We start from the raw sequence: 12,532 nt of genomic DNA on the forward strand, positions 1-12,532 counted from the left end.
GCAATTGTTTTTATGGCATGAAATATATTTGCAGATGCTCACAGATAAGATATTAAGTATATAAGTATTGTACAGTAATAAAACTTGTGGTATATACATGAGTTTCAGCAGTTTTCACACTGTCGCCTGTGCTGCCATGTTCTTTTTCATCTGTTTTCTCTTCATCAGTTTCTTTTTCAGCTGTCCACGTTTCTGTTTCTGAATGCTCTCCTGGATTTTCTGTTTGAACTTCTTCTTCTGGCTCCTGATCTTCTCCAGCTCCGCCTTCCTCTTAGCCTCCAGGTCTGGATCCTGAAACAGCAGATTGATCACAAATCAACAACTGGCCATTTTAAATCATTGACTCTCTGCAGGACAGGTAGCATCTAAAATCAGAAGCCTTGTACCATTTTAGTTTGTTTTCCACACTGGCCACAGATTTGCAGCCTATCAGATTATAGTTTGATGTTGGAACGGGTCGATCTCAAAAGTGAATAATTAAAGTGTGTGTTACAGGAACCTTTCCTGATAATCAGACTGAATTGCCATTTCATTTCACTTTATTCATTTTCCATTTGTATTGCTGAAAGAAATCAGAGGTGTGGAACCAGTGTAACAGAAACTGCTCACTTGTTGCTCACATACATAAAAAAAGCAGAACTTCAGGTAATGTTGCATTTTACAGGTCTGTAATTTTCCTCCAATGGGTCCTGAAAGAACCAGGTTAATTGATTGTTGGGAAAATAGACAAAGCCCTCATTTTAGTTGTCTTGAGTTTATAAGAAATTGTTGAGTGACATTTCTTTAAAGAACTGCTCCAAGTAAACAGTCATTCATTATTAATTCAGTATTGTGAATTCAATTTAATGTATGTGGTGAATTTCATTTTATAGTTCCTGTAGACAAATTCACTTTTTTACATGTTCAGCTGACTTAATTACTTCAGGTTGGGTTATGCTAGCAATTCATTGGAAGTGTAGTAACTGAATACGGTCTCCATTTTTGCTATAATAAAGTACCACATCCTTTCCAAAAACCTTAACATACATTTAAAGCTACATATTACTTACACATACACTGAACTTGACCTTTTATTGCTTCACACATTAAACGTGACTGCAAAAATGTGCCAAATCTGTGTTAAAGCAAATGTTCAGTTGTTTAAAAAATGAACTTACCTTCCCCTCCAAGATCAGCTGTTTCCTCTTGTTGATCTCCTTCTTCTCATCAAAATCTGTTGACTCGAGTTTCTACAATGCAGAAAAGAGTTTACCATGAAAAGATTAATCTAAGTTGATGATTTACCATCGAAAACAAATAATGTCCCGAAAAAATATATAGAGGCGTCCGTACTATTTCACACTTCCGTCTGGTCACGTTGACCTGGGTGAGGATCTTCAGGACTTCTTTCTCCTCCACAGGATATTCCTTCAGCTTTGTGTCTGTAGGAAGGCAACAGACCAGTTTGTGGATTACATAAATATATATATACATATACACAACACACACCTGGGGCAGAAGCTGGTATTACTCAAGCCACCTCAACATTAGATGATGAAAACATTAATTTTCCAGCTTCTTGGGGTTCCTGGTAGGTGTTTAGGGCCATGTAATTGTGCTCTTATGTGGTCCAGGACCTCATCACTTAACATGTGTCTCTAAGGGTTTCCTGTCCTTTTCAGACTTGTAATAAATGCCAAGTACTAAATGAACATAAGAGGAGCTACTTGGATCTGCAGACCTCTCAATTAGAGCAAGCGGGTAACGAAAAGTATCAGCCATATCAATGCTTTGAAAGTGAACATGTTGACGTTGTTCATGATCATAAAAAGCATGAGATTTACAGAAGAATGTCGATATAACAAAGTCTTTCTCTTATTGAAGAGTTTATAACCATAAGTCTTTATAACCAAGTAGCTTACTGTTCTGTTCTTCGATGGAGTGGACCAGGTGGATGTCGTACTGTGTCACCAGAGTGATGGACACTCCATTCCTCCCTGCAGAGGAAGAAAACCTCATCATGTATGAGCTGCATTTACTCACTGTTCCAGAGGGGGGGGGGGGGCATGGAGGTGATGCTCTGATCTTAAAGTTCAAATGTACTAAAAAAGTTGTTATACCTGCTCTTGCTGTTCGGCCCACTCTGTGGATGTAGATCTTGGGAAGGCCGGGGGTGTTGTGGTTGATGACGACCTGTACAGTTGGAATATCCAAACCCCTGAAGAGTCAGAGAGAACAGGAAGGATGTCAAAACAAGGTGATTGATCTCAGCCTGTCTACAGCCGTCTGTATTAAGCCTCTCGGTCTGAAACTCTTTTGGAAGGATTGACAGATGATTTTGTTTAAGACTAATTCAACTTTTTAATGTGTAAAGGGACCACCATCATCCCTGAGACATGCAGTGGCTCAGAGGAGCGTCTTACCTGGCAGCCACGTCTGTTGCAATCAGGATTTTGTAGACGCTGGCCTTGAACTTGGCGAGGTTTGCAAATCGTTGTTTCTGGAGAAGATCAAGAGCAGTTGTTCATTCTGCAAGCCCATTCATCTGGTTTGATCTGCTTTAATCTCTTACACAGACGGTTTCTATATTATCACAAGGGCTTTGTGCTTCTGTCTTTGTCCCGTTAATGAGACAAACATCCCACAATCCAACATGAGCTTGTCGAGGAGCTCTGAGGACTGGTAATAAAGGGACTCACCTTTCTGTCACACAAAGCAAAGACAAATTCTTTATATGCGCAAACGTAACTGACCAGTAAAACAGATTCTGACACAGACTATCCTTCAGGTCTCATTCCCCCAACATGGTGGCACCTCCCTCATAACCCTAAAAGTAAGTAAGTTGCTCCAGTCTCACCTGTTTCATCATGGAGTGCAGGGAGATGGTTGGAAAGTTAAATTCCCGCAACATCATGGTGAGGATTTGGCAGTTCCTGAGAAAGAATGAATTAAAATGAACTAATTACTTTATGTAATAAATATGTTTGTTTTTTTTCCATATGAACCACACCAAATCCACAAGACCCCTGGCTACTGATCACACTCAGGTCCATAAAAAACATCATTTTCACCTTGAAAGCTAAATTTCTAATGACCTATATAACAATACAAGACAAAAATATGTGCTATTTGTTATAAATGCTACCCATCACGGTTTCTTTTAGAGACCCTGCATCACATTAGGGTCAGTGCAATGCTTGAGAATGTACAGCATGTAATGTATATGTCATTTTAATTGCTTCTTACTTGCACGTGTTGGTGAAGATGATGATGGACCAGTCGTCATGCTCGTCAGTAAACATCTGGATCAGGTGGACCAGGTAGGCGTCCTTCACCTTCTCTGGAGTGAGAATGTACCTCTGGTCCAGCTCCTCCACTGTCCTTGTCCTGTTTACAACAATAATAATGTGATATAGATTCACTATAGAATACTGAGGTCATAGTACAGAACGGCAGTCCTGGTGGTGGAATGGATCCAGGCGTCGAGAGTCACAAGAAGAACTTCAACGTTACTTCTGCTACTGTGCTGATCAAATCGTAAATCTGGCCCTGTGTTTTAATAAAAAGGCCTGAAATAATGCACTGAATACAGCACACAAAGGTTAAAACACAGTCTTTCCATCTTCTCCCAGACTGTGGGTTTTCTGAATATGCCTGTATACGGCCTTTAAACAGCAGCAGGTTACTCACTCTGACGTGCTCTCCCAGAAGTAAGGTTTGTTCATGGCGATGTTCTTTAGCTCATGGAGGGTGTCGGTGAGCGTGGCGCTGAACAGTAGCGTCTGCCGTTTAGCCGGTAAAATGCCCAGGATCGTCTCCAGGTCTTTGGTGAAGTCAGTGCAACCCTGCTCCAACAGCCGGTCTGCCTCGTCCAAAATCTGACAAACACAAACTGTATCAGTCAGTTGTCGAAAAACAGTGGATGTAGCTTTAAATGTCCATATTTGACCGAATTATTCTTTGACCTTCAAACATTAAGAATTAAAATGACAACTAGTCTCCTCATGAGAAATGAGAATGAGAAAAATAAAGCATTATGTTGCACACATGGTTTTCTCTTTTGCACATTTTTGGCATAAACAACTCCTTATGCACATTTAACTGTTATTGATCCTAAAATAGCCAAACATATCTGAAGTATATGAGAGCTACAGCAGAGACAAGTCTTTGAAACCTTGTCCAACTCTCAGTTTGTGGTCCTTTCCAAACTCACCAGAAACTGGATCTTGCTCATGCTGAAGGTGTCTGAGCTGCGGATGTGATCAGCCAGCCGGCCCGGCGTCGCCACAACCACATGTGGTTGGTTGGACAGCTCCAGGGCCTGGCTCACCATGTCTGTCAGTGACACAATGGCGACAAGGTCAGCACGGAGGAGAGGCTCAGACAGAGTTCAACAGTAAATGGCAGCAGTGTTTCATTTACATTTCTTCAGCAGCAATGCAACACCAGGGCTTCAACACAGCAGCAGACTCTCTATAATAAGAGCGGTACACTTAACAGAGGTGTGGCTACATGAGATCATTCACATAAAGACCATTAAATGATGTCATAGATCTATGATCGTAACCTACACATGAACGCATTGTGAACTTCTCAAGCACCCTCTAAACCAACAACCCAGCCAGTCTGTGACATTAATATTCCAAAGGAAATCTAAAGGTTATGAGAGGAAAAAGATGCAACTTGCGAGTTTTTTTCTGGACGGATTTAGCACAATGTTTCCAGAAACATTGTGGCCTGTGCAGCTGTAATTCCCCAGAGTCTCTGGCCGTGTTGGCGGTGCTGCTGCTGAATGAACAGAAAGGAAAGCTGCCTGCAGTAATGTATGTGGTTACCCATTCCACCGACGATGATGCAGTCTCTCAGACCCAGAGGCTTCCCCAGGACTCGAAACTGCTCTGCAATCTGATAGGCGAGCTCCCTGCATGACATCACAACAGTTGGGAATATGGGATGCGTTAAACGGTGCTAGTTGTTATTTGATGTTTTCAGTAACATCAAATACTTTGCACAGTACTTCACATGTACTAACTTTAAGGTATCAACATGAATCCTAAATGTACATCCAGTTGTTTGGAATAAGACTCTTTTATTTTATTTTGACAGACGGACAACCTGTCCTTTGCCACTGATGTTTTAGGTTACTAAAGCAGTTACTCTACACACTTAACTGTAATTTCTAGGAATATCTGGAAATTACACAACCTGACATGACCAGTAATGAACAGGAAGAAGAACCATCCAATACACAACTAAATACATGATGACAGGGACATGTTTGAGTGCTTTAATGTGGATTCTTTCCATAAATGCCTTGAAAGTAAAAATGTAGCTGTATCTTCCAGCTACACTTTTACAGAGGGCAACACTGCACAGCACCGACCTGGTGGGAGTGAGCACCAAGCAGAAGATGCCATACGGGTCCTCTGACAGTTTCTGCAGCACTGGCAGCACAAATGCAGCTGTCTTCCCACTTCCAGTCTTAGCACAGCCCATACAGTCCCGACCTGGGGGGGGAAAAAAACACCTTAATAGAACTGCTCTGAGTTCTGCTTCACTGACTTACATGCCTTGTGGTGACTTCTGAGGATTTCACTTATTACAATACTTTTCTCATGAAGTGACCCGTCCCAAACTCCACGAGAACAATAAGATAATTTATTGTATCTTTGCTTATCTACAAACTCACACACCTTGAGGATCATCACTTTCAACATTTTCTCATCTAGACATGTTTCTGGCAAATTCGGCAGCAGTCAGGCGGGATGACTTTTGACATTTTATAGTTGAGGACCACTAATGTGTTGAGGGAGAGACCCATGGGACAAGACATCTGAATCGCTGAAAACGGGGTAACCACCAGTTCTAAGAAATAATACTTTACCTGAAACTAAGAACTGATCGGCACATTTAACGCATATGAAGAAAACAATAGTGTTTGCTGATTTAGAGTATTTATCTACTTCCAGGTGTTTACCTTAGCTGAGCACTGACCATTAAATAGATTTAAAAAAAATAGATTTTTCAATAGAGATCCGCATTACCTTTCAGGACAGCTGATTCGGCCGTTCAAAGGTAGTCAAGAAGATATTTACATTACAGGTAGATCGCCTGGTGATGTGTTTTTCACCTGAAGATTTAACAGAGGCTGTCTTACCTTCTAGTATAGCTGGCATGCAGTTTTCCTGGACAGGAGTGGGTTTGTTGATCCCCAGCTGTTTACACTGTTTAACCAGCCAGTCTGAGAGACCCAGCGACGAAAACTCAGCCATCTCTGATTTATCTCGTTCTCTGAGTATAGATGAGTTCTTCTGTCTAGTTAATTTGACAAAAGATTCACTAAGATACTCTATTTTAATACAGGGTAAAACATCCTCGTGTGTAACAGCATCGGTCGCTGTATGATTACGTAACAATCTGACGTCGTCTTCTTCTTCTTCTTCTTCTTAAAGTAACAACAGACCGGACACAGGGACGGCGTGTTGCTGCCCTCTGTTGGTCAAATTTCACTAAAGCACTAAAAAACTAATAGTATATATATATATATATAATATGAATAATATATAAAGCAAATAATGGAATATCCAACCAGCTTGGTTGGCATGTTGACCGCTTTAATCAGGATAAATACATTTTTTGATTTGAACTAAAATCCACGATCACTTTTTTCATGGCTGCTACCAAAAATGCCCTTTTATTGATAAACCCATGAGCCTTTCTCTCATACTTGTGACCACATTACAAACCCTTAGTATTTTAATACGGTCACATATTGGTAAAGTGTAAATATGTCTTGTCTGCAGAGCCCTAACACCTCACCTGTAAACATTTGGTCAACTCAACAGTCTTTTATCTATAGTTGATAGCTGGATTTACCCACCTGGGGTCCCTGTGTATTGTGTATGTATTGTTATTTGTTGTATGTATACTTAAGACACGATTGGGTAATAATACAGGCTCTGTGGGCCCTTGACATTTCAACTTCAGCTGATATTGTAATCTAGTCGTGCATATTCACAAATAAATTTGCGATTGATCAAATGACCACAAACCATTGACTCAGTGGGGCTTTTGAAGCATTTTGCCAAGCTTTGCCCAGTCGGCAATCCTGCCTTGCACGGTGTTTTAGAGTATAATGGGTCACATGTTTTGGTGTAACACCACCCTAACAAACCCCAACACTCTTCCCCCACAGAATCAGCCAAACTGTCAACGCCTCTACAGTACTCCAGATCTGATCCGGCTCAGCCCTTCAATGCTGCAGCAGTAAAATCAAAGTATATAAATTCTTCATAGCCACATTTTCTTAACCTGCGCACAGGATCACAAACTCATTACTAAAGACTGATCAGTGTCCATTTGTTTTGAAGCTCATCACCTGCTTCTTGACTGCGTCTACATTGATATAAGTGGATAACATGCACCTGTTTTTATCTGCTCCTGACCTTTAGTGAGTGTCTTTTGTTCAGCAGACAAAAGGAATTGTTGATTGTAATTTGCTTAGAAAATAAGAGAACAGGTGGATTAATACTTTCTTCTTCCTGTTTATCTAACTATAAAATGACCTTCTTGAGCCATTTGATAGAGTGCCTGTCCTACAGTCTCACCATCCATTCAGAGACTGATGATGACAGTGCTTTAGATCAATAAAAACCTTCTTCTTTCTCTGTGAGACAGAGAAATCAAATTTTGCGTCAGGTTGTTTATTTTATGGCCTATTTCTCCGTGTGATAAATGACCACAGATATCATAAATATAATATTTATTTCTTATCCTAACATAATTTAACTGTTCCTTTTCTGCTGTGGCCCTTAATTGTATCTTGTGAAATTTTACATCAGCCCAAAAATGTCAGTGATCTTTATTCAGCGATTACCAGAAGGTGTCTAAAGTGTGTTGTGGTGGGTTTACAGCCTCATCTACATCTCCAGCTGGTCTGAATGGATTTTAAACCTGAACTCACCTTAATCGGTCTTTACTGGCTCTCTGTGCTTCCCCGCTGATTGCATTGACTTGTTCCTATGACTGACCTGAAATAATTGGGCCTGAAGCACCGTCTGATGTCAAGAGGATTGCATTCACAAGCTATGAAACCCCAGAAGAAGATCATCAATATGCAAACATAGAGACGTGGTGAAAAGGACAATGTTGGTGTCTCAGTTTCTCCTTGCTGCTCCTCAACTGCCCCACTTACAACTTGGATGTCAGAGCTTTCAACAAACACATGAGTGGTTTAAACAGGGATGGAAACGTTTTGCCGATTTTATTTATGCCATGTTTTATTTTTCAAAATAAAGTCCAGGCAAGGAGATTAATTGCAAAACAGCTTTTCTGAAAATGGTAACATGTAAGATTTAGTTATCTGTCTAGACTTTACTTCCAGTGCAAAGAACACACTATGAGTTTGATTCAGCCGCCATTTGACTGGAGAAGCAGAGAAATCTTCACTAAGAAGACCATCTGTATGTGCACACCAGGCTGCCAGAGGTGATTAATGCTCTGTGTGTTAAAAGCAGAGGCCTGCAGGTTCAGCTCCATCCTGCCCAGACCGTCCAGCTGTGCTGCAAACTGCCTCGGACCGGCTGAGTAGTGTCTTCCCACATGAACATGAGGGTTGTTTGCTTGTAAGGCAGAGATCTGATGTTCCCTGTTGCCTCCCTGCAGCACAGAGTGGCAGTCAGCTGCACCGCTGTAACAGGCCACTGAGCAGCACGATTAGAGTGCAGGAGCTGCTCCCATCGCTCTTCCGCTACATTTGATGCTCCGCTCTCTCATGTTCAGCTCATATTCATGCAAATAGGTGGTTTATTTTAAATCAGTGGTGACTCAAAACCATGGCCTGTGTGAACTAATGAGGCGAAGAGCAGCTCTTTCTACATGTGTTAAAGCAGTTTTCACCAGTTTTATGTGGAAGATTGTGACACTTTAATAAGGAGAAATAAATGGCTGAAATATCTTCCAGTTTCTTGTCTTCTTTTTTCTTTTCACCGACTAGCAGTTCCATGAAAGTTTTACTTTTCCAAAAAACCCTTTTCAAACTGATTTAACATCTTGAAAAATCACAATTGCCTAGTCATATTTCATGGGATTTTATTTTGAGGTTTTTGCAGTATCTTATGACTCATATATTTTTCTGCATCTCTGAAATTATTCCTTAATTTTATATTTTGTTTGTGCTTGTGTGTGTAAATCCTTTCATAAAGAATGTTTGAACCTTATGTGGCCTAAAAACCTGACTCTTAATCTGATCCATTACAATGCAAAGCATTTTATAAACAGACACTCTGTCTGAAAAGTCACTGGAACAATCTCTTTATATTCCCAAAGGGACTTTCAGAGTGTATCACTTTTGTTGTGAGCACATTTTTCAGTTTTTTTTAAATTTAGTTTGATGTTCTGCATGATAATTCAAGGGTCCTCTGTCATATTTGTGCAGTTTTAATCTGGTTTACAGTTTACTGTCACTAATATTATGTGATGTTCAGTGAGATGAGTCATTTGCTGACATAATCTATAATCAATCCTATGAAATGTGCTCTGCTCCCGAATGAATAACATCATGATATTAAGGCGTACTGTTCCATAGGGACTTAATGTAAATGCAGTGCAGTTTATTGAGCTTTGTGGTCATTTTCCAATCGGATTTCCAGTCTTATACTTTGTCCTGTCCCACCAACAGCGAGATATTTAACGTTTCCACGATTTTATCCGCCATAGTGTTTGATAGGATTACCATATAGCTGTTAATAAACTGCTTTATACTGAATATTATCTGACTTAACGTGAGATCAACACGGACAGTGGGTGCAGGATTGTACATCTGACTGATTATGTGCTGAAGCTTTTTTGTAAACAGCCATTTGGCTTCTGTTCTTCCGCCAGTAATTTCTGATGCTTCAAGCTTTTATTACGCAGTGGCTCATAAATATGCACTGAGGGGGCTTTTAAAGATGTCCGCAGGCCATTTCCACATATTATATTTCACATTCTAACATTTAAGTGGAGAGTAGGCATACGGACGAGGAGGGGGCGGGTTTGTAGTTTGCATTGTGGCCATCAGATGGCGCTGAAGAGGCTCCACGGTCCCACCGAGAGAGTTGAATGGGATCCCAGTGTGATCTGCCACAGAGGCGGGAGGGGAGCACAGCACAAGTCCTGGAGGAGGTTCGAGCCAAAAACACTCTGCTGCCCGGCTTTCATCGACATTCCTCCGTCTGTCCGGCCCGCAGAGCTGAGCCAAGCGGTTCACGGTGCGTAATTACGCACTGGGACGGCAGATCCGCGGTGTTGCTCGCCGTGGAAACCCGCGGACAAAGGCAGGCAGGCAGGCAGGCAGGCTGGAGTACAACAACTGACTTGAGAGGAGAGGAGTACTGTTGGAGGGGAAACGGGGGGAGTCTGGAGTCGGAAGTGATTTGTCTTTTTTTCCCCAGAAATGTAACTTTCGTCCAGGATTTCGGGGAAAACGCGAATCAGTTTGGAAACAGGAGAAAAAAAGTGGAGTGGTGAGTGGAATCTGTCCCCAAATCAGCATCCAGATCCTCAGAGCATGGGGTAAGTTAGAGATTTGTGTCTGACATTTACAGTTCGCTCACTCCTGCTGTCTGGAAGAGATTTGTTCAGATGGCGAAATGCTAAAAAAGTGAACTTTGTGGTGACTCACGGGGATTTGTGTGAGCTCGTGGCTGCTGCTCCTTCCCTTTTAAAGCCCTTTGGAGCAATCGATCAGAATATTAACACCAGTTCCCGTGTGGCACTGCGCTGTTTTCTTTGTTTACATTCTGATCAGACCCTAACCGAGAGAGGAATCTGTTATTTGTGAACCGGAGAGCTTGACCCAGTTTCACCAGAAGTCCGTTTACACCGCAAAGACAGTTGTGACCGCAAGAAGGTCGAACTCACGTGATGAGACATCGTGAGAGATCTTTGGCTGATACACAGACGCACAAGTAAATCTGTGTCTCATTATCTGTGTGTGTGTGTGTGTGTGTGTGTGTGTGTTGAGTACATGCAAGTCTTCAGCTTGGTCCTTACACACCTGAGAATGAGCACAGCATTAAAGCACCCTCAGTACTCTGTTATCTTTTTATTATTCTCTGACTGATATATTTTTGGAAACCCATTAATTGTACAGATTTGCTGTTTTGCCCATATTACCTTTTTAAAGTGACAGTGAAAAGACATTTATGTTGCAGGCCAATTTTCCATTTCATAATACACACTTCACCATCAGAAGTCACGTTTTAATGCATGCTTTCAAGATACTTTTTGAAATATAGTCTTATAGTCTGTTTACTTACAACTTCAACTACTTATGAAGATGTGAAACGTTCAAGAGGAGTCACTGGGATTTCCAAATTCTTCAGACCAGTTAAACTGACCTGTGATGCAGCATCATGTTGGTTCTCACTTGTTTTATTGCCCAAATTGCAACAACAGCTGCATCCCAAACCAGACTGGATCCCTCAAAAGATTTGTCCTTCGAATGACCTTAAGACCAGGCTGAACCGGCGCCTCCACCACAAATGAGACACACAGAAACTAACGGGGCGTTCAGGAGTTCCTCAAGTGAAATGATCACCTGTGTAGCGCCTGGTTGTTGCTCTCAAGTAGCCAACAAAGTGCTAAATGGTTCAGATGTTCCACTTCAGCACATGGTGACTAATTGGCAACAGTTTACCAGGTTGTTGGGAAATAGTCACATAAAAGAATATGCTTGTAAACGTGGTTCTCTGAGTGATGAGATTATCTCTCAATCCAGTTCCAAATGTACAGATTATCTGTATCAAAGACAAATTATGTGTGAGGTGACAACACACAACTCTCAGTGGTCACAATTTTGCACAAAAGGGGTCTCTAGCAACCTCTAGCTTCACTCAGAGATCAGTGTTTACATATGTAACCCTCCAGCCCCCATCTATTGTACCCAGTTATGTGTTCTGTATGTATGTGGATGTGACCAAGGCCAGACCAAGTGGCATCGCACCTACTGAATCTCAGTCATACAGTCGTACAGTAGAGAAACAAACGTCTGATCGGATGGCTTGTGTTTAATGCATTTACACTGTCAGACTCGGCATCAACCCTCTGTGGTAGTCACCACAGAGCAGCTGAGTTCAAACACCTGGTCCAAATGAAAGTCATGATGGACCTCTGGAAGAAATCCTGGATTTAGTCGCAGGGCCACCATGCAGACCTGCAGCCCTTGAGTCTTGATTAACAGCCCCTTCAGGTCCATAAACAAAATGAGTGTTAAGTGCTCTCATGCTGCAGCTTGTCTTAAAGTACTTATCCACGTCACCTGACCCATGCAGGTCCCTGTAGAAATGGAATATGTGATTTGATGGAGAGACAGTCCTCATATAATGGAGATTTCTATTTTTCCGGAACAGGCTTTCTTTATTTACAACATGTAGTAGCTTTTTCACTCATCCAGTTGCATTATATATTTATCAGAAACTGACAGTTAAAGACAGAAAAAGAGTTGAAGAGGACCACCTGAATGTACCGTTAAATAAATTAACACTGTTCAGTTGATTAAGGGATTCTAAGG

General features: G+C 41.4%; 2 protein-coding genes across 2 annotated transcripts in view; one reads left to right on the plus strand and one right to left on the minus strand.

Moving 5' to 3' along the window:
* Positions 1 to 2: 2 nt before the first annotated feature.
* On the minus strand, positions 3 to 6,323 carry ddx49 (DEAD (Asp-Glu-Ala-Asp) box polypeptide 49). Its single transcript, XM_070908417.1, has 13 exons — positions 6,137 to 6,323; positions 5,363 to 5,486; positions 4,815 to 4,900; positions 4,193 to 4,314; positions 3,670 to 3,857; positions 3,226 to 3,366; positions 2,837 to 2,912; positions 2,403 to 2,479; positions 2,100 to 2,197; positions 1,902 to 1,976; positions 1,333 to 1,421; positions 1,158 to 1,229; positions 3 to 291 (listed from the first exon to the last, which is right to left on the minus strand). The coding sequence occupies exons 1-13, from the start codon at positions 6,249 to 6,251 to the stop codon at positions 115 to 117; spliced, it is 1,440 nt and encodes a 479-aa protein (XP_070764518.1). The 5' UTR covers positions 6,252 to 6,323; the 3' UTR covers positions 3 to 114.
* A 3,850-nt stretch (positions 6,324 to 10,173) lies between these two features.
* The window catches only part of LOC139287584 (homer protein homolog 3-like), a 41,834-nt gene continuing 39,475 nt past the window's right edge, over positions 10,174 to 12,532 (plus strand). Inside the window, exon 1 of the mRNA XM_070908693.1 lies at positions 10,174 to 10,533. Within this exon, the coding sequence (XP_070764794.1) occupies positions 10,529 to 10,533 (5 nt within the window). The 5' untranslated portion in view covers positions 10,174 to 10,528. The remainder of the gene's footprint in view (positions 10,534 to 12,532) is intronic.

This window comes from Enoplosus armatus, chromosome 7 (assembly GCF_043641665.1).
Source record: "Enoplosus armatus isolate fEnoArm2 chromosome 7, fEnoArm2.hap1, whole genome shotgun sequence".
Taxonomy (NCBI): Eukaryota; Metazoa; Chordata; class Actinopteri; order Centrarchiformes; family Enoplosidae; genus Enoplosus; species Enoplosus armatus.

Coding starts and splice junctions, on each gene's coding strand:
- ddx49 (XM_070908417.1), bottom strand. CDS start 6,251: ATGGCTGAGTTTTCGTCGCTGGGTCTCTCAGACTGGCTGGTTAAACAG. Junction 2,913..3,225: donor ATCTTCACCAACACGTGCAA/GTAAGAAGCAAT, acceptor ATTCTTTCTCAG/GAACTGCCAAATCCTCACCA. Junction 2,198..2,402: donor GCAACAGACGTGGCTGCCAG/GTAAGACGCTCC, acceptor CTGACTCTTCAG/GGGTTTGGATATTCCAACTG.